General features: G+C 38.3%; 1 protein-coding gene across 17 annotated transcripts in view; it reads right to left on the bottom strand.

Moving 5' to 3' along the window:
* prom1a (prominin 1a) overlaps positions 1–22,314 on the bottom strand; it is an 88,057-nt gene that overhangs the window by 26,422 nt on the left and 39,321 nt on the right. For all 17 annotated transcript variants that reach the window (XM_026183105.1, XM_026183086.1, XM_026183095.1 and 14 more), the window contains 2 exons: positions 21,119–21,324; positions 405–525 (listed from right to left, as the gene is read on the bottom strand). In XM_026183105.1, the coding sequence (XP_026038890.1) occupies positions 405–525; positions 21,119–21,324 (327 nt within the window). The remainder of the gene's footprint in view (positions 1–404; positions 526–21,118; positions 21,325–22,314) is intronic.

Here is a 22,314-nt window from a genome sequence, read left to right as displayed (position 1 = left end):
ACAAAAGTACTTTATTGGTCTAGACACCAACAAACTACTTCCGTGTTACACAATTTCATTAATCCACTTGAGAATCTGGTTGGAGTTGGTTTCTTCAGCAAATACCACCCATAAGAGTGAGACTGATTGTTGGAGAAATTTCACCGTATGAGAACAATCTTTTCAAAAGCAACTTTGCAGGTGTTGCGTGCACAAAAGGTGAGAAAATTCTCTTTTCCCGTGTGAAAGGATTACACAAAGCCAGCATGACAAGAAACCCCAGTTTCAACAAAGAAAAAAAGAAATAATATGCACACTGATTCACAAGTGTACCCTCAAGGAAAATTCGTAACTGAACCATCTATAATGCTTCACCCCAATTCTTTATGTAACATCGTGTTTCAAATGGAAACTTTCTGCCTCACCATCGGTGTGTCGTTAGCAAAGGTGTGCAGATCCCTCATGTTGCTGTTGACCAGTCTCCGTACGTTCTTCACCTGAGAGCTCAGGTTCTGGTTGGCAGCATACGCACACAGCACTCCAATCCTAATAAAACAGTGGAAACAAGAACACAAACATGTAATCTGCCTGCTGTCGGACATGTCTGAGTGACCCTGCTGCCCCTGTGTCAGTCAAGAGTAAGGCAGGGGCGAGCCATGCAGAGCAGGGTGATGACAAGCCATCAGCAGTAGGGGTCAGTGTGCACCACCACATTCACTTTACTTTGTTTTTGCAACTGCCACTGAGTGCACCTGTAGAGTGCCTTCATTCTTTGAAAGCCAGCATTACATTGGACTATTCTCGTACTCAAGAAAATAAATTTACCTTAAATCCATTTTAATTAACTGTTACATACAATTTCATTCATTTAATGTAAGTGTTGACATGAAAACACAATTTCCTGTTCATCAACAATGTTTTTAATAGGCTAGAATAAGGTAACATAACAGGCATAGAGGTCTTGTGTAAATGCATCTTTACAATACTGTATGTGTGTGTCATATACTGACATGTTCTGCAGTCTCAAGATCTAAACAACTATTATTTCCCCAAGTAATTTAGAAATAGACTCATAGCTATAAACCCAGGTGTCTTATCTTTATAATCTAAGGTCCCTGGGTTGTAAGCATATTCAAATTGAATGTGAAAACACAGAATCGCATAGAGCAGACCATTAAAGTGAATCTCTTGCATACTTCAAACAGACCTGAGTAGCTTACTACAAGGCTTAATTAGCTTGAACAACATCAAGGGAAAGACAGCCCATAATATTAAGCGGTTTCCATGACTCACTCTCATCCCAGCTGAATTTTCTCCTTCAGCACCTCACAGCTACTGCAGCACTACAGTGTGTGCACGTATGTTCTTACTGCTACTGATGTGTGTTATTGAGGTTCGCGCGTGAGCAGCTTAAGGAAAGGCGGTCAAAAAGGAAAAAAAAAAAAAAAAAAAGCTTCTCTACAATTGACTCTAAGGATCAAAAACTCCCAAAGTAGAGTTGTATGACACAGTGAATCCCCTTCATGGAAATGCTTCAGTGGAATAAGCAGCTTTATGAATGATGTAAGATGACTGGCAGAGAGGAGTAACAAAAGAACTGACTCAGAAGCTTCTGGGAAGGTTTAGATCAATGGTGTAGAATCGGGGTGCTGTGACTGACTCTATAAAAAAGGCAGGGGTCTTTATGTGTAAGTATGACAACAGGTTGTACGTATGTGACCACAGTGCACCCAGAGATGGGGTTTCTATTGTCTTACTGCTAATGCATGAAGACATTGCTGGGCGCCGTTCTTCTTTACAGAGCAGTAAAGTACAGCCACTGCTGTAATCACAGTTTCCCTTTGTGCATATAATCTAATTTCTATCCTGGATTATGCTGTGGACATTTTGCAACATTAAGCATTGCAGTGTGTTTGCACACTTAGTGTATGCATAAAATGTTTTCTACTTTCAAAAAATGCAGCGCATTGGAGCACATTTCCTTCCACTTTGTTAAACGTATGTATTTTTCTTAATTTCTGGCATGGAAATGCAGGGGAAAAAATGTCTTCAAATATTGTTACACTTTATTCTGTATGCAGACACATGCTTAAGTTTAGGCAGTCTAAGTCAGTACTTGTCAGATATCACAGCATGTAGCCAGCTAAGAGTCAGCATGTTTAGGATTTTTTTCTGGGGTTTAAGTCAGAGGACTGAAGAGTTAATGATTCAATAACAACCTAGTAAAGTTTGAATATTTATAAGCAAGAGGGACAGTTTCACAGATATGCCACAGATACTTTGAGTGGGCCAGTCAAACACCTTGGTTATTTTCTTTTTTAGACAGTTAGCTGTAAATGTGCTGGTGTTCTTGGGCCAAGAACACCTTTAGCTGTGGTTGAGACTGACTCTAAAATATTTTGGTATACACAGGAGTTCATGTTCAACTCAGTGAATGCAACAAGAGGAACCCAAATCATTATGTGGTATGAGGTATTTGTGCTGATATACTGTGCTTGGTTTTTGCCCAGCGTGGCACTGTGTATTACATTCTTGTCAAAGTCTTGCCATTTGTTCAGATGTAACTTTGCAATCCTTTGCAAACTTGCTACCCTGTTCACAGGATTCCCTCGACATAGGGCTGGGCCATATTATACCGTTCACGGTAATACCGGTATAATGTTAGGCAATGATAGGAAAATGAAATATCGCGATAGAATGGGAGTAAAACACGCATGCGCAGTGCCTTTGTTTTCATACGCACATGGCCGATTGTTGAGTGAAACAGATGAACCAGAATTGGTTTGTAAAAATGGTGCAACTTCAGTGATGTGGAACTGGATTGGTGTTTGTCCGTCAGATACACAACAAAGCACATTTTTTTTGCAGAACATGCAAGCGGCCGTTGTTATTGTCGTATTTGTCGGACTAAGATGCTCTTAAATCTGGGAGTAATCTGGGTCCTAAACTCTGTATGCTTCAGGTCAAACAACACTGCAGCATCACTGAGAGTTAAAACCTGTCTAAATTCTTTCATCTTTAATAAAACGATCAGCATTGCTGCTTTACCAGGTGTAACTATAAAGTTTAACTTCCAGGCATCCATGAAAACAAAAGTTATTACATTTAACAGAGTTAGAAGTTAGCAGGAAGCTAGCGGAAGTTAGCTCGCTAGTCTCGCTAGTTACCTAAGCATGATATTGCATGTTCTGACTGAGAGATTTCTGAAAAAAAAAATCAAACGTACAGCTCTGCTATCACTTCCAACATAAATGAAGACAGGAAACTAAACAGCAGTGACGTTTGTAGGGTTACTGAAGTTGGGCTAGCTGGTATATAATGATGTGCTAGGTGATCGCTAGCGACACAGCTATGTTAGCATAACATAAACAGTGAAGCTGGAGGATGAACACTAACTTTTTTCCACTTATAAAAGTTAAGGGGAAGGTTCCTCATGGTTAGAGACAAATGCAATCGCATGGCAGGATGCTGTAAACGGACCAAACTTCAGTCAGGAGAACAACTGAGATAATCCATCCACAATACCAGGTAAGTCATTAATATACTGCAACAACATGGGAATAGAGCAGCTGCCAGAGATTTCAACATTAATGAATCAATGGTACAGAAGTGGAGGAAGCAAGAAGAATGAGTTTAATAAAGTTTGATTTATCTGACTGCTTTGTTTCGCTTAATGTGCCTTATAATCCCGTGCACCTTATGGTCCGAAACATACGTACTGCACACTGCAGTTTAATGTTGCAAAGCACCTCTTTTTAACTTCAGTGGATATTATACATGGTTATGCTCAGGATATGTCAGCCCATTTGTACTGGAAATGCCTTTTGGTTAAACTTTCAGCAAGGAATTTGCATTTGCACTGTTACATTTTTATAAAGCTTTAATGTACATAAAAACCAGCTTCTTGTTTAAGTGAAAATAAATGGAAGGTTGTCTTTTTGCGCTAGTAATGTTGTGGAGTTGTATTTTGTCTCGCATCCATTATATCGTCAGTTATATCGTTATCGCAAATTTTCAAATATATATCGTGATAAATATTTTTGGCCATATCGCCCTACTCTACCTCAACATATATTTGGTTTGTTTCTAAATCAAAATGAATGTAAATATTCACTTGCTGGCATCTGAAGGAAATTCATAATGAACATCTTTCAAGATAAAAAAGAGCCTTCTAACAGCATTGTCATGGTCTTTAAAGAACAAATGTGTTATAGGATGTGCTGCCCTCGGGAGAAAAATTCGCTGATCTGCATGGCATCAAGCTGCACCATCTCTAGTGGATGTGTGATAATGTTTGCCATAAATAGTGAGTGTGCCAACAGAGTAAACACTGTCACCGTACAAGTGGCGACTTAATGAGAAACTAGGCCAAACAAGTAGGCTGGGACACAGTGAAGTGGAGCCATCCGTAACCAGGGGAAGATTCAAAATGGCCACTTTCACAACAAAAGCCTTTTGTCAAACACTTTCTCTGCCCTCCCTCTGTATCTTTCTCACTCACACTTCATACATTTGCTTTCCTCTTTCACACACAAATTCACAATCCCGCACTTTTCTTTTCTATGCTTGCTTTTGGTTGTCTGCTTGTCTTTATTACTTTACTTATGAAGCCTCTATTCCACACCCTCGCTAAACTATTTCTTTCTCTACACCAGTATTTCTCCATATATCTCCCTTGATGAGGTATTTTTGTTTGACTATGCTTTCTTACTCTATCCCAAAGTGAAACGTAACTACCATTTTCCTACTCCACCCTTTCTCTTCTTTAATCTCCTCCTCGGTCTCCTGTTTTGCCCTCAGTTACCTCTCTCTTTTCCCTCTTTCTCTCTCTCTCTCCCACTTCCTACCTCCTGTCCCTTCCTTTGTCTCTCTCACTCCCTCTCGTAGCTGAACAAAGACTCTTTGAGGAAACAGCCTGGTGCTTTGCAACAAGCTGTGTTGCTGACTGTCCACCATATTTTATGAGAATCATGTTTGAGTTTAGCTTGAGTTTGCTCACGTTCCAGTTTGAGTCTGTTTTTTAAAAAGTGATTAAATTAAATGAGGGTCTAAAGCTGCAAGAAGACAACAAGGCATACACACATTTGTATTTGAATACGAAATGATCAAACAACCATCAAACTTAAAATGACAAGCAGGGCTTGCTAACCCGCTTTCTCACTTACAGCGTCTGTATCCACGAAACATGCCACTAAGGACTCAATCCCCCTGCAGTGTCATCTTCATTTCACCTTCTATTTAGTGGTGTTTATTATATCACATGTGACAGAGAAATATTCCATGGCATTCAGCTGATGATAAGCCAAACTATAAAATTCACTTATGAAAAAAAGATGTGAGCTTTGCATGACAACAAAGAGAAGATCTGAAATTCAAAGCAGATCAAACAGGCATCAGTTCATTATATATATCTCCGATTGAGCTTCTAGCATTTATTCCTATCCTTTAGTCTGTTATCTAAAGTTTTTGTCCATATAAAAGGTTTTCAAAGTTATAAATGCCAGACTCCTCTCTTATGTTACTTATCTACATCATCATATAAAAAGCCCTCAAACCAAGAATAAGCATTTGCCTCCCGGAGGAGCCAGCAACCTTTAGCCAGAGCTGCTTTATTGCTGGTCAGCACAATTTTTAGTTTTGATGACCATATCCTGTTTGCAAATCAGTTATAAGAACATGTGCCTAACATGGTTTAAAATGTTTACAGTTTCTCAGGGATCCTGGATTTGTTTGAATGTTTAGTGTTAGCACTATGTTCACCTAATGCAAATAGACCGGCACTTATATATATATGTATGCTAACTGAGCACTCACAGCCCCTTTTTTTCTACAAGCCCCTAATCACACACATGTACTTTATCTAAGCACCTTTTTATAACATTCAAATTAACACTCAATTCAGTATCTTGCCCACACAGACTGGATGACTGTCCACAGCCACCACAAGACATAGGCTACTGTTCCATCTCTTTACCTTTCTCCTAAGCTCGGTATTTTCATGCAGCCAAATTCAGAAAAAAAATAACTCAAAATTACAGTTTTTCCACTTCTTTTTTTTTTAAGTCAACAGAACAAGTATGAAAGAATAGCAATAATGAAACTTATTCAAACTAATGTAAACTAGCTCTCACTTTGAAGAGAGTCGCTGATTTGTTGCACTGCTAAAATCCTCATGAGATTCATCTTTCAAATCCACGATGTACTAATGTGCCACCAACTGTTTTCTGTAAAGTACTTGGTGACTCCTGTCTATAAAAAGCATCAATATTGTTTTGAAATAGGAATATAACTATTGATTGCTTATTTGCATTTGGAAACTTTAAAAACCTTTGAAAACTGTCTGGCTTGTACCAGACTAGTGTGACGGCTTTAAAATTGACACCCTCATAAAAAGAAATGTTGCATTTCAATGAAGCAGGTGGCCTTTAAAAATACCATTTGTCACCTCATCTGTGCACTTCAGCCATTGATCTTTTGTGCAGCATCATCACATTTCACTGCTATCAGCAACGTCTGAACTGCACAATCAACTCTAGCTATCAACTGTATGGCTGCTTTTTGACTGCAGGGGACAATTCAAACACAGCAGGAGGCAGATTTACCTCCAACAAGCTTGAAAAAGGGCTTTAATTCCTGCTTGAGCAAAAGCCAAATGACACATGAAACTGCCCCATGACAGCAGACGAAGAAGAGCAACAAACTAATGCAGTGCCCCAGAATCTAGGGCACTACTGGGGGCTGGGCAGTGAGTGTTCCATGGTCTGGTGGTTCCATAGCTTTTACAAACTTCAACAATGGCCTGCATTCAGTGTAACTGTAGTTCGGAGGCTGGGACAGTCCCCTTACAGCCCCTTCCTCTTTTAACACTGCCGGAAATGTCTCTTTATTGTCCAGCCTCAGTAAGAAAATGATCATTCTAGTCACTGTAATAACTACAGTGATCATTTTAGTTCACACACATCGATAGACAATGGCAGCGTAATCAGCACATGTGCATAATTAAATATTCTGAGTGCAATATAAAACAGCTACTGTAACTGTCAATCAAAGCCTTATCCAGAATAATCACTATAAGAATAATAATTAATATAAATAATTTTTTAAATTATTATTAAATCTTTATTTTTGTGCCAGTCTGACCTGAATGCAAACGCTAACGAGAAGTGATGCATTTTGGTGCATATGGGACAACAGAGGTGTTGACTGAAAAATGTCGGGCCTAAGCAATTTGTCCTGTCATATACTGTAGGTTATGTAGCAAATCTTATGTAATCTGAAATAATTCATTAGACATTTTATTGTGCCAACAGGTCACTGCCACAGCCAGCAACTGCAACTTTTTCTCATTTTAGCCACTTCGTGATCTCATTACTCCACTTATTTAAATGTATATAAATGTAATAACTGAATTGCTATTGCATTCATTTTAGTACCTACATAAAGCCTTTGGTTTGCCTGTTTTCATTCCATTAAACTGCCCTTTCTCCTTCAAGTGGCTATTGTTATGTATTTTTATTTGCTGTGTTATTACTGTCCTCAGAGCTTGCCAAGTCACATTCTGAGCCCAACTTCCCATTGGAGCATTGTGTCCTGTGAAGAATTTAATCAAGCAATGAATGCTTAAGCTTCCTGGCTTCAAGGCCTTTGCTCCGAGCATGACAGCCCAGTAAAGACAGTGCTATTAGTTCTCAGTTTTCTTCCTACTCATAAGGATGCTGCGCAAGCTGCTGTCAGTTGCATGTGAAGACTGTCTGGACTAGGTTGATGGGAGACAACAGACCATTAATTTCACAGTAAACAGTCCAGGAATGATATGAATACCAAACTCTGAGCCAAACAGCCTCACGGGGTTGTGTAAATAACACAGAAGGTCACTGCAGCACAATAGGATTTTTATTTTTTTAAATCTGTAGAAGGGCCAAAAGACAAAAAAAAAAAAATCTTCTGCAGTGCATGCATTTTTCTGATTAAATTGTCAAACAGTGTAACCATTGATTAATCATTTTTCCGTCCTAAAGCATAGCTTATACTAATATTTGTTTTTCCTTCAGTGACTGAGTTTGCTCAAATATGATGCAAATGACACATTGTTAAGGACACAACCCTGATTACCTGGGCAAGGACTCTGGTTATCTGGATATCTTTGCTTTTAAAAGTTAAATAGTAAAGTTCTCACAGAAGCAGTCTTTCTATAATTTGTCTTCTTAAGGATGTCCAAAACGCTTTAATAGACATCTGTGTTGCTCAGTAAACCATCCCTGGATAGGCTAAGTTTAATTAACCCCCTTCAAGCAAACATTAGTGGTTTGATTTAAAAATAAATATCAGCTGTCCATAACTAAATAACTTGTGATAGCTAATGAAAAAATGAGGAAATTCAGAGAGCAGATTATTTAATCAGCAAATGCTAACTTCATAACACATGAATGCACTTTATGAAGCATTAACCAGTCAAACCTAAGCGTAATTAACTATTATTTGCATATAATTAATCCACTTTGGAGAAGAAGACGAAGTTTAAATCTTTTACACCTTTTCAGAGGTCCTGGTTTTCTCTGAAGTTAGAGGTCAGCTGAATCACACTGATTTGCTTTGATCGTGCCATCCTCAGTTATTTAGCGAGTTCATCCCTAGTAAAATAATTTTAGTTTGAGGTTTAGCGTCCACTGAATGTGAGAAGAATTCAAAGTCATTCAGTGTTTTCACACAAAATCATCATTAATCCCCTTTCAGATGAACTGCAGTGCAGTTTGTAGGAATTGGCAAAGAAAATTAAAGTATTGACAAACAAAATTACAACTCTAGTGTCTATCAAATATCAAATACAGGTGCAGGTAATTGTGTGGATATCATTGCTTTCATGCTACTGTTCTAATGCAACCATCAGTGGCTTGGTGCTTAACAAAGCACACAGGTCTTGGTTTGAATCTGCGGCCACAAACTTCAGCGTGAAGTTTGTGTGTCCTCCTTCCGTCTGTGGATTCTGGCTTCCTCTCACACTCCAATGATATGCATGCTAGGTTAACTGGTCAGTCTAACTTGGCTGGAGGTGTGCATGTGAGTGTGGATGTTTGTTTTTCTCTGTGTGTTAGCCATGGGATGACTCTTTTCCTATCCAGGTGGCATTTAACCACTGGGATAAGCTCCAGTTTTAAGGGATGGGATGAGTTTGTACACTGCTAGTAAAGATGGCCCTTTGTACATATGCTGTATTATCCTGTGAGTTCTTGTACGTTTCAAAAATCAAATGGTTAATGTTCTGCTGATTACGTTGATGACCTTTTTCTTGTTCTTCCCTCCCAAGCTTCTAATAATTTGACATTGTTAATATTGTTAAGCTGCTATCATCAGAACCCTTGTTTCTACACTAAACGAAACTACAAAAAAACTACTAAAAAGCAGTTTATTCTATTTGCACTGTTTCTTCACCACTCACCTTTCTTCACTTTCTATTATGAATCACTTTACATTTAATCATTAGTTACTATTAATAGGGGTCGTCTGATTGTTGGGGTTTTCAATATATTATTGTAGGATCTTTATCTTACACTATAGATACCCTGGAGGTGACTGTTGTTGTGGTTTGGTGCTATCAAAATAAAATTGAATTGAATTGTATTATATCTGAGTAACACTCCCAATATAGCCCCCAAAATACTATTTGTTCTTTTATAACCACAAAGCTCTCATACAGTGGCTCATTACTAGTGAGCCTGGTTAGTATAAAGTTGCCAGCCTTCATTTTGCTGGGGTACACCCTGATGACCACAAAGTGACACAAAGACATGTATGACAGATCCATCTCCCAGAAATGCTGATATTTCTGGGTTATACCTCCTACTCGTAAAGCCATCACAGATCCCTGCAGCTTTGCCTTCTCCTATCTTTTCTCTCCTGTGTAACAATGTGCCATATCATCACTACTGTAACATAAATGTCTCCTATAAATTTGAAAGAAAGCCCGGCCTAGCTAGGAAAGTCAGTTAGCTTCACAATATTGAATTCTTCTAAATCGTGTGTTGATTTGTAAGGTGTACACTACAAGAATCCACGACCATTAGCATCCCAGGGTGAGAGGAAAAAATTCAATTAGTAAAAAATAAGGCGGATTTCAGCTATAAATGCAAAATGAGGGAAAATTTGAATGATTAGTATGAATGAGGTCTCTCCAGGGGATGTGATAAATTATGGGATGCACTGCAAATTCTGAGAACAACCCCTCCAGTTAATTAGCTTGGCTGTGGCATGTGTAAAGCTGCCATTGTTTGGTGTTTGTGTGCTGTGAACAGGAGATGATAACTTTTTTTTAGTTTATTAATAAAAAAAAAAAAACTTTAAACAGAGACAATTCAAGAGAAAATAAGGATAAGGCTTAAGGGCCAATCAACGTAAAAGAAGAGCGCAAATACATATTTATGAATCAGAAACATAATTCTCAGTTGCAGCCTGAGAAATTACACAGACTGAAAAGCTGTATATACAAAAATAGCCAGAGGTAAGTGGTTAAAAGCTTTTTGATAACAGTGATTTTTTAATGGGTGGAGTTCAATGAAAATCAAAGCATTAGATGTCCAAAACAATTATTTACTTTTTTATTCATTTATTTACTTATTTTTTTGATGAGAGACTGTTACACACTGCAATGTATTAAAGTGAGATGTTTCACGCTGTTCGCTTGTGCACATTTTCCCCAACACATTAGGTAACCCACATTTCCATGAGCTATGTGTGATTTTAAGATGCAAAAATAAAATAAAAATCAATGGAGACAGTTGGATAATGCACATAATGCATGTTAGTAAAGAGTAGAAATCCTGTGCAGATCTCACCGATTACCTGCAAGCTTTTGTTCTCTTTCTAGTCTGCAGATCAGAGGGGTGTCCAACTCCAGTCCTCGAGAGCTACTGTCCTGCAGCTTTTAGGTGCATCCCTACTCCAACACAGCTGAATCAAATGGTTGGACGACCTCTTCAGCATGCCATCAAGTTTGCCAAAGGCCTGATAACAAGCCATTCATTTGACTCAGGTGTGCTGGAACAAGGATGCGTCTAAAAGCTGCAGGACAGTAGGTATGTCCCAATTCATAGGCTGCACCCTTGAAATTGAAGGCCGAGTACGTCACAGCCAGGCAACGAAGGCTGCTCCAATTGCGGCCTTCATTTCATTCAGCTCTCAAGGGCTGGAGGTGGACACACCTGCGGTAGATTATGACATGCCCACAGATTGCACTTAAGTTCACACTTCAGGTACATTTTTGTTCTTGTTGATGGTTTTAAATTCTCAGGATATCTACCTTATTTTATTATCATTTTAGATTTTCGAATTTTGTTCGACTCAACACTAAATATAGAATGGAGTACAAGAAAAAGGACTGGAAGCCTAGCAAAAACCACCTGTATGGCATTTTTTCATCATTATCATCAACAACAAAACAACAGCGACAACTACTACTACTACTGCCTAATGCATAATGCTATATATAATGCTATACATTATACTGTAACTATACTCTCCAATATATACAACAAGAATCCTGGCTATTGCTGGAAAAGAACGGAGCATCAGGATGGGTTAGTTTCTTCATTCTGTGCATATAATCTCAGTCAATCATACTGAAATAATTACTTTGCTTTACTGTACTTTTAATTTTATTTTTAACATCAAAATGTGTTTTTTGGGCTCTCCTTTCACACTAGAATCCTGTTACTTTTGCTGCTACTACTCCAAATCCCCTAGAGGCTTTTAAGTAAAATGTAATTTTATATTTTGCTAGTGTAACAGCACCCTAATGCCGCTCTGCACTGAAAATAAATTACCTCCCAGTAGCCTGACATTTAGTGAACAAGTGACATCTTCATAGTTGTAGCTTCTTTCGTGAAAGAGTTGATGCTCATCACACTATTAATGAGCCCCTAAAAATAGTCCTGCATGTGATTTCTCCCCAGGGAGGCTGTTAACTGAGCAATGTGTGGGTTACAGAAGGTGCAGGATTGAGGTAAAAGTTTACTTGGCTACTTGTGTTTATACGTAGCTAATTGTGTGCTAGTTTTTTTATGTGACAGAATGCAAGAATATGTTTGATCTGTTATCAGCAAGTGAGTGGTTTATAATAAATTCAATGAAAATACTTTTGCAGGTAGATAGATGGATGGATATTGGTTTTTCTGTTTGATCAAAAGGACCTTATACAAGAACTCTTCACAACCACGTGCAATTATTTTGTACAGAACACAGCACATCTGTGAGACAAACTTCAAGGCTTTTTGAAAATCTCACCATTTACCAAACCTCTCAAAGAAAAAACCCAGACAAATTTATTTTAATTTGTTGTGTTTATTTTTAGTATGTATATTGATCAATTTTTATTTTGTTTGCTATTCTATAGACCTATTTTGCCTCATTTTATGAAGCAACGTTACTTTGAGCTATTTAGTTTTATATTATTGATTTTTTTTGTGATTTCTCATTATTGTAGTAAGCATTTACCTCTCAATATAAACCACATTGAGGTAAATATATATATATATATATATATATATATATATATATATATATATATATATATATATATATATATATATATATATATATATATATATATATATATATCTGAATTCAATTCAATAAAACATTAGAATTCTCCAGTTTTTGGGATGAAAGTCACATCTCACAGATTCAATCAGTGATGGAACTTAGGGTCATCGGGTATTTCAGGTCCAGCAGGAACTGTTCATGGTTCCATACTCTGGATGCAAAGCCACCCAGTAGCCTTCTCTGTGACTTCAGATGCTCCATTGCTAAATGATTGCCCTGCAAATCCTGTTCTCTTCTCATTGCAATTTTAATTTCAACATGATCAATTAGTTGGTGGATTTGAATATGATGATCATATCTGGCTGCAGCCATGATGGTGTTATTTGGGCTGCAAAATTCAGCTGCTTGCCAAGGTCCCCTTCCATATGCCAGCTGTTGGAGGCAGTGAGGAGCCCAGCATTTGTTTAGCTTGTGGGTCAGGTTTCTCTCCAGCGCTAACAATGGCAATGGTCTTTGCCTGACGGTGGCCTCTGATGCCTTTAAAGGCCACGGTCCTCGATAAGGACTTAGTTATAGTGTCAGTGATAGAGCCAATGTCCAAAGGTTTTTAAAGCGTTCTGCAAAACAGGTTACATGTGTCGAAACAAATTAACTTACGCAAAATGAGCTGTGATTGCCAATGGTCAGTCTTCTACATTTGTGCATTATATTATATTATATTATATTATATTATATTATATTATATTATATTATGATTTCACAAAACATCAGCGTTGTAGAAACATTTAGCTGATTAAAATGTTGAAATTAGACTGCCATCTTCAGTTTTGTCTTTCAGCTGGTGGAGATATGGATGTAAACAAAGTAGTCATTGTGCACAACACTGTCAAAGATTGTATATGTATTAAAAGATGGATCACTCTGTAACAACACTGTAATAAACAGTTTCCGCAGGCCTTGAAAATGCACAAAGATTTTCTTACTGATCCAATCATGTCTGCAGTTAATCTCTCATTTAAACTTTCATTCACTTTTTTTTTAATAAATAAAACTTTAAAAAAGATCAGCTTTAAGCTCCAATTCAGTACTTTCAGTACTCCGATCAAGTTACACATTGTTAGAAGATAAAATGTGCTAAAGGAAGCATACGCAATAACTTTCCATTCCATTTTAATGAGCTGTGAGAATTTCAGTGGGAGGAATTATATTTTACAAATAACTAAAGGAACATGCTGGTATACTGACAAGTTTGTACTTTTATTTCACACACTTTCCCCTCATTATGTGAGAGGAGATAATACTACGGTTGAAGTCTTTTGCTAGGAATGTCAAGGGTTTTAAGGGTTTAAAAGCTCCGAAGTCAAAAAGTTAATCTTATGCGTTGCATTTCTAGATTAATGTATGTAGTATTGCAGAAGTAATTATTTTGACTGTGGCTGCTGAGCTCCTGGTGATGTCCCTTCTGTGTGTTGTGCTCCAACAACTTAAGAATTAATTGGGTCACTTTATTAATAATTCAGCAGGATCCAGTGCTATAACTCACACACCACATAAACAGAAGTGGAACTTGTGTTCACTTTGTTTTAAACTAAACTAAACTGACCCATTAAAATAAAAGCAACTACTTTTTGTGTTTAGCCTTGGTTATAAAAGAAAACACACACACACACACACACACACTAGAACAGAGCTAAGCCGAACACAGAGACCAGTCTTTGCATTCCTTCACTCCTACTTTGGCTAGAAAACTGTCTGATACACTGGAACTTTTATGAGCTTTGCTTTTTTTGTTTATGATTGTGGCGTGTATTATCATTCTGCGACACCACTAATCTATCTACCACTTAACAGGCAAAGCTGCAACAGTGAGAAAATAACAACATAATATCTTTGAGAAGGTAGGGGAATCTGCACAAGCTTGTCCAGTAGCATAGCTGTCTGTGGACAAGCATGTGCTCAGAAATTTAAGTTTGGTCCAACATAAAGGCAGAAAGTCTTAGCCTGGTTTAAAAAAAATCAAATTTGAATTAACTTGCATACTGAATTCACAGTGGTTGTTTTTCATTCAAGCAGTGATTTCCCATGATATACGAGTATTTTACTCAGCACATCTAACATGGTTTTGCAAGGTCATTTGCTGACCTTCTCTTCCTTCATAAACGTAAAATGATGCACAAAAAGATTACCAACCAAAACTGAATCAGTACAAGATATATTGTACATCGCTTGGGATGCCCATTTATAGATATCCCAGACATCAGATAGCTCATTTACAGACAAACCCTTCAAATCTAATCTGGGTGCCTGAGATTTAAAATTCAGCTTGCTGAATGCTCAGTTCACTGTCGCCTGTATTATCATTAATAAGACCCCATATAATTAGCATGGATTACTAAGTCCATAATATTAGGACTTTTTGTGTTAATAATATTGGACACCCAGCAACTGAAATAGACTGCTGAAGCCCATACTGGATAACAGCATGGGGCAAGGGTCTTCCACTTGGTCAGAACAGAAGCAAAGATCTTATGTCTGTCATTTTCTTATTATAAATCCATGCGGGTGTTGTGCAGAATCAGAGCTGATTAGTAGAAACTGAAATAACTCCTGCTGTTCTTTTAATAAAACAGAGTGGGAATATACAATAGCTGGCAGATATAACAAAACATGCTGTTTAGCATACAGTACACATGTGAGCTACGATATATTAATGGCACAGTGCTGAATGGCTAATGCGTTGCAAAATTACCCCAGCGGTGGCAATCACATTCACAAGAGAAGCATGAGGACACAAACATTGACAATTAGCCCTTTTCATATAAGCAGGAGTTTACCAATTTGCTACTGACATGATACAATCTCTCTTTATTTTAGGTTAGAGATATTATAAAATAAACACTAACCATAAAGAAGCAAACTCAAAGAGCCCAGATATCCCCAAATGATAAGGATCCAATCATATTAAAAAACATATTAATCAAAAACACCACACACACAAAGGAATTATGTAATATAATCTCACTGTGATGCTAATTCAAACTCTGTAGCACACCCTGATATTATTAAACAACTGATGTCCCTTCCTTCCCCAAGTAAGTCTCCATTAAGGCATCCTTCCACTAAGATGACATTGCACCTCGACCGCAGGTTGTTTAAAAGAGGAAAGGTGAAATTTGTCAGCCCTTGGTTCCCCCCAGACTGCCCTGAGCCCCAAGCAGTTGTGTATATATATTCACAAGCTGATGGGGTGACTACATTAAAAAAAGAAAGAAAAGAAGAATCAATAATAATAATAATAATAATAATAATAATAATAATAATAATGACAACCAATTATCCAGACCTGCAAGTTTCCCAAAACTTGGCCAGGTAGAATTTTTTTGGACAGATGGACAAAAACCTGAATGATCAAACATAATATCTGTGTGAAAGGTATTAATGCATATTCATTATTTCTAAAGGTTTAATCTCACTGTAAACTGAGTTGGATTCTAACTTACTCACTGTGAGTTTTCCATGTTTCTTTTGTTTGCTTTGCTTGTGTCTTTTCCTGCTATGTACCCAAATTTAAAGCCCTATGAGAAATCAGTTTAACGTGCTTACACGCCACAGTAATTATCAATTTCTCAAGGCCTGTTTAATACATCATTTTATGCTTAATTAGATTTCAATATTCCTTCACCTAAATTAACCTGGTGAATGTGTTAATAGTTCAGCTCCACTAATTGGCAAATTGCTGTAATATGTTTCTGATTAAATTATGAGTATGTCCACAAATGTAATTAATCATTCTCATCATGTTTGTTCCCACAAAGCCAATCCAGTGTCTCTGCCTGTAAGATACAACATTAAAAGTCAGTGATGAACATCTGCTTTGTGTTTGGCAGAGTTTAGCACACAATGACAACAATCCTGCCTGCTTTTACTTGGGCAGTACATTTGTAGCCGGAGCAGAAGTGCATGCATTTTCAGCATGACTGGCATCCGTGTGAATCAAACCCCATAGCCCTACAGCGCTACTCTAACCCAGTGAACATTACTCATTCACGTTTACAACTGCAGCTCATTGGCAGCTCCTCTGGGATTTGACCCTACCACCTTCACAGTAGGAGGATGATATAAGAGGGAAATTTTCTCATTAGCTTTCTTGTTACAGATTTTTTTCTTCCCATTTCTACCTGGTTCACCGATTTGCTTTATTTGTTTTGCTTTTTTTGCCTCCTTTATTTGCCACAGTGGATCCAGGAATGCTCAGTCTGTCGCACATACGCCAGAAACCTTGGCTACATATATACAATTCACTCATTCAGGAGGAAGTCTTCACCACACACTTCACCGGGTAAAACTGGTAAACTGCTTGTTAACCCCTATCAGATAATCATAGGAAAGTAAGCCAAAACATTTAGATGTACACATGAGGTTCATACTGAAGATTGAACTGAGTATGGGAATGGGAAGAAAGATTATTTGCGTGACTCTGAATGTGGCATGTTTGTTGGCGCCAGATGGCCAGGTCTGTTTTTTTCACAAGCTGCTGATCTACTGGGATTTTCCCCATACAACCATCGCTGCCCTCCACAAACGGCCTCCACAGACACCAGGTCTCTCTCTAATAGAGCACTTCTGAGAAGTGGTGAAACAGCACATTCAGTTCATGGATTGGCAGGGAACAAATCTCCAGCAACTGCAAAATGCCAAAATTATTCCGATTCCTATTAATGTTTTTGGCATCTTGTGGAACCTGTGTTCTGCAAGTGAACAATGTTCCAACAAGGAACACCTCATGGAGACACTGGTGTATGTATATATTGCACATCAATCACAATTACAAGTTAAAATATAGCACTTGTAGCTGGTTTTAAACCCAAAACCATAACTAGCTTTGCATGTCTACAGGTTGCCATAGTGATCTAGCCAGGTAAAATTTGAGGCGCCTGCCTTTTGTCAGCCACCTGTCAATGTTTCCTTTTTGCTCCCTTAGATGACTGTTGTTTCTTTTAAATGTATTCTTTTGTATAATTTTACTCTGAGGTTTTTATTTTATTGATTTTTGATAGATTTTTTTATATTATGATTATTACATTTTTGCTTTGCTTTTCAGTGTATTCATGTTTCTGTTTATGTGGGCTTTGTATTTATATTTTTAGGGACTTGAACTGTTAATATGTTTTCCTCGGCTGGAAAGCACCTCAGGGCAACTCCTGTTGTTTTTACATGTGCTAGATAAATAACAGTGACTTGACCTGACTGCAGAGGCCCCACTGCACAACCTACAGGACCGAAATAATCAGCTGCCAACGTCCCAGTGCGAAACACCACAGGACACCCTTCTGTGTTTAGGCAGGTGGTGTACAATAGCAAAAATCTGACTGATACCAAATTCTCCTGACTCACTTTTTTACCATTCTGTTTTTATTTCTTAATTCAGGTTGCCTTCACATTTGGCATGGCCATTATTTAGAGGCAACTATGACTGCTTTCCACTCTGTAATTAGGATAAGGGTATGGGATTCACCTTTTCAGTAAGGGCATGTTATCTAAACTCAGGAAAGTGTAGTGTCTTCAGGCAACAGTCAAAGGCTTGTTTGACATTTCTGGCAGAGTTGATAAGCCCTTAAGCCTATATGGCAGGCTGGATTGTGACAATGTTATCTGTGTGCTTGGGTGTATCTCCAGTAACAGCAGCTTGGTAGCCATCCCGACACTGAAATCCACTTTGCATCACTCGGTTTTTATAAATAAAGACACAATCCTTCATAAGATCTTGTATATTGAGAGATTAAAACCTTGCTGAGTTAACTGACAGCAAAGCAAGGTAGTAAGAGATTACATCTCTGTCTATACTACTTAGATATGAAGGGATGACTGGAAAGTGCTGCGAAAACTTCCCTACAATGAATGCTTAGCATCAAATATGAGTTGACATAATGCATAATAAAAAGTTACTTGCACTATATTATCTCACAGTGCAACAGAAGGTGATGCCCAGGTTCTGTAGCTATCATTTAGCTGTGTTTATATCTCATTTGTGGTCATTTCGATGTTCTCACCCTTACCTGGGAGTCTTTCCCCTCTCTTAATCCGATTTTAACACTTCTTGGAAAATAAATGTCACCCCCGCCACTTTTCTGTGCCTGGCTGTCAGCTTTTTAGTGGCAGTAAAAAGCAGTCTTGGCCTGGGCTTGGAACTCATCCCTCTCAAGCCTGTAATTGCTTCATTAGAGCCTCTGCTGCATCTCTGCCTGGTAGCTCGGGAGATTTAATAAGAGCTGTGAGGATGCTCTCAGACTCTTCTGTCTGTGCTGCTGGGATGTTGCTGGGGAATTTCATATAACTAGGCTCTGTTCCAATGAAGACTGAAAGTCGAGGAACATCAAACTAAGTACACTCCTGGATGCCTTCAGTCTAGCTCAACTGTTGTTTTCCCACATCTTTTGTAGTGTTGCTATATCCCCAGTGGCTATGCTTCTTGTGCTGCTGAGACTGTAAACCAGAATGGAAGGAAGATTAGGTTTCTTGTGGTCCATTTTCTGACAGATGAGACTCATCAAGTTACAGGACAGTCTGATGGGCTCATAAAGAAGAAGTACAGGGTGAATGTAAAGCTTTATTTCATCCATTTTCAACTGAAGGCAGCTGAAAAGACTTTGTATTCCCCTCATGCCATATGTCTGAATGAGAGCATGAATTGTTGTCCGTCTCTGTGTTAACCCAGGAAGAGATTGCTGACCTGTCCAGTGTGTATCCTGCCTCTCGCCCTATGGACAGGCTCCAGCTCTCCTGGATTAGATAAGCGGAAGAAAATGGATGGATGGAAATCTATATTTTTGCCAAATATGTGCCTGGTTACATTATAATCAGTAGTGATTGGTGATGTCCATCAGTCACTGACTGAAAATGATTTTCATCCAAATATTAAAAACAATCCCCACATTTAAAGTTATACTAGCTTGTCTAGTTATTTTTTTAGCCTCTGAAAAACAGGGTACTTTGTATATTGGAATACTTATAGACTTAATTGAATGTCCCACTTTATCTAACACGATTTTCATGTCAGAATTATGCTCTTAATACACATAGAAAATGCTAGCTTACAACGAGGTTACTGTCCTGCATGTACTTCGGGTGTAAGTAACAAAAAAAAACAAAAAAAAAAACAACCTGGGAAACAACAGCAGATAGCTACACTGGCAGATTACTGGCTGCCAGATTAGTATTAGCACGATAAAGCAGCCAGATACACTCACATCCTATCATCTATTTGTAAAAGCATGTGTTTAAACTGACATGCATGCTTATGTGGCATAACAAGCAGAACAATCCCAGTTGCGATCAGCATTGCAGTAATGTGCAGTTCCATTTCCAGAGATTTGCACGTCACGTTGCAGTTGAAGCTAATGAGACTGTCAAAGAAACGGCTAGACAGTATATCTGAGGCCGATTGGTCAGTTTGGTTACGGGGAAAAAAGGGAAAGTGCCGCTAAAGAGAACAGCTCATTCCAAATGAAAAACTAACACTTTAAACTTCGAAAAAGTGAAAGAACTCATATAGCATCTTAAAGCTTTATCACTTGCATTCGTTAAAGCTGAGCTAACAAATCCAATCTAACATTATCAAACTTGGCACATCTCCTGGATAATTGAGAATGCATCAAGACAAACTTGGCACACTTTTAAAGCAGCAAACTAACTCATGTTTACCAAGAGTTTGACTTTAGCCCATAGCTACCTTTTCTATACACTTCTTATATAAAACTTTTCTATCACACCACAGCAAAAAGAGTCAGACTTTAGAGAAACAGATGTGTTTCTGTGTGTGAATATGCAGAATCTGTGGGCAAAAAGGCCCACAGATTTTTGTTTTTGTTTTTTAAAATGATCTGGTCAAAGCAAGTGAACAATGGGGAAAGGAAAACAAAATATATTTTTTGAACTGAAATCTTGAAAATTAAGTCTGCTTTTAAACTCACCGCAGTCCTATTCGAGAAAGCCACTGCTTAAAATGTGCATATAAAAGACAAACAATGACGACTGTGCAGTAATGTGAAAAAAGTTTAACGGTATTATATTCATTACAATGAATACCAAGGAGTACAGGTCTAGGTGAAATTGTGTGTATTGTCAAAAGGTCAGAAGTGTTTACCAGAATTATTGCGGTCAAATTCCAAAGCATATTGCGGCTTTATCTTCGATTTGTAGTATTTTAGATGTGCACTGAGACATTGCCACAAGAGTAAATGAAAGCTTTCAGTCTGGATCCCCAGAAGGTTATAGTGACCAGAGCTTTGAATGAATAAAAGAATGAAGGGTGCTGCCACATGCAATCTACAGTAGGACTCAACTATATATAGCAAACAGCATGGGGGAGGAGGAAAACTGATGACTGTGTGTGTGTGTGTGTGTGTGTGTGTGTGTGTGTGTGTGTGTTACTAACATGTGTACACATGTGCATGAGAGTATCGCCGTAAGAGACAGACATGCATCTTGTTTATAACCCCAGTGTATGCATACATGCATGTCTGCATGCAGAATGTGCACGTCTGCTTGCAAACCGATTTCTGAATATTTCACTTATGTGTGTCATTTCTGCATGTGTCATACTCACGTGATGACCAGTGAGGTGGAGAAGAGCAGCGTTCCCAGGAGGCCACGCCGGCAGTCTGCATTCTTCCTCTGGCGTTGGTGCATCTCACCACCACAGTTGTCACAGCAGCGGCACATGCAGAAGAAGAGCCCGGCTATTGGCATCAGAATGGTAAAGAGCAGGCCCACTGCTGCACAAACTAGGAAGCCTATCTCATAGTAGATGGCCTGGGGTCGGGGGAGAGGAGTGAAAGGGAAAAAGAAAATGAGATGCAGAAAGATGGACAAATTATTTATGAATAATAACAACAAAGAGAGGTGAGTCAGTAAATGAAGAGATGAGGATTGGTTTGGTAGAAGAAGGAGGGGGTGAATGTTTAGGAGTGAGGGAGAAAATGAGGAGAAAGGGATAAATTAATAGCAGAAAACACAAAAAGACGGAAGGATGCACACAAGGAATACAAGGATAAAATGATGAACAAATCTAAAAATATCTGGTAGAATCCCACCGCTGCGAGTTCTCTCTAGTTGTCCAAACAGGATTTGCAGATGAACAAAGACATTGCGTAACACTACTCACTGCAGGAGAATCCTCTCTTTGTTAAATACAGCAAGCTAATTCAATAATTCAACTTCCTGACTGCATTTTTACACAAAACAAATGCCAAAACTAAAACAAAAAATGAGTAGGATGAAGGTTTTTGTCCCTGCACACGATAGTGCAAACTGAAAGTGAAAGGGGAAAATGTGTTGAGACTGTTGCAGAAAGCAATTGTTGGACATTGTTTTTGCAAACATTTTAACCCAACAGCAAAATGCACTGGCAGGATAGTAACAGATGAAGCATGATGGGAAAATACTCAAAGGAGCTTCCCCTATACAGTAGGCCTGTGGTACAGTTCTTCCCACTATAACGAAGCAAAAAGACAGCATTTCTGATGAAAAACCTGCTTCAATAGGAATGGATTGCAACGCAGTTAACATACTAAAGGGAACGACTTCCTAATCTTTCTTCTTTCAAGAAAAATCAGGCCCCAGAGTGAGATCATTATACCTGTTTCAGTGGAGCTCTGCATTCATTGAAAATAAGGTATATGCCTAAGACCATTATAATTTATTTAAGTTTAGGGAGTCAAACCATGAAGCAAGCGAAATCATTTGTTGGCAGTGGATGATTCTTCTAACTTCCAGGATTCAGGAGAGGATTTTAGTAAGTAA

Source organism: Astatotilapia calliptera, chromosome 2 (assembly GCF_900246225.1).
Source record: "Astatotilapia calliptera chromosome 2, fAstCal1.2, whole genome shotgun sequence".
Taxonomy (NCBI): domain Eukaryota; kingdom Metazoa; phylum Chordata; class Actinopteri; order Cichliformes; family Cichlidae; genus Astatotilapia; species Astatotilapia calliptera.
The sequence above is the reverse complement of the archived record's forward strand: the minus strand, read 5'-3'. Positions and strand labels throughout refer to the sequence as shown.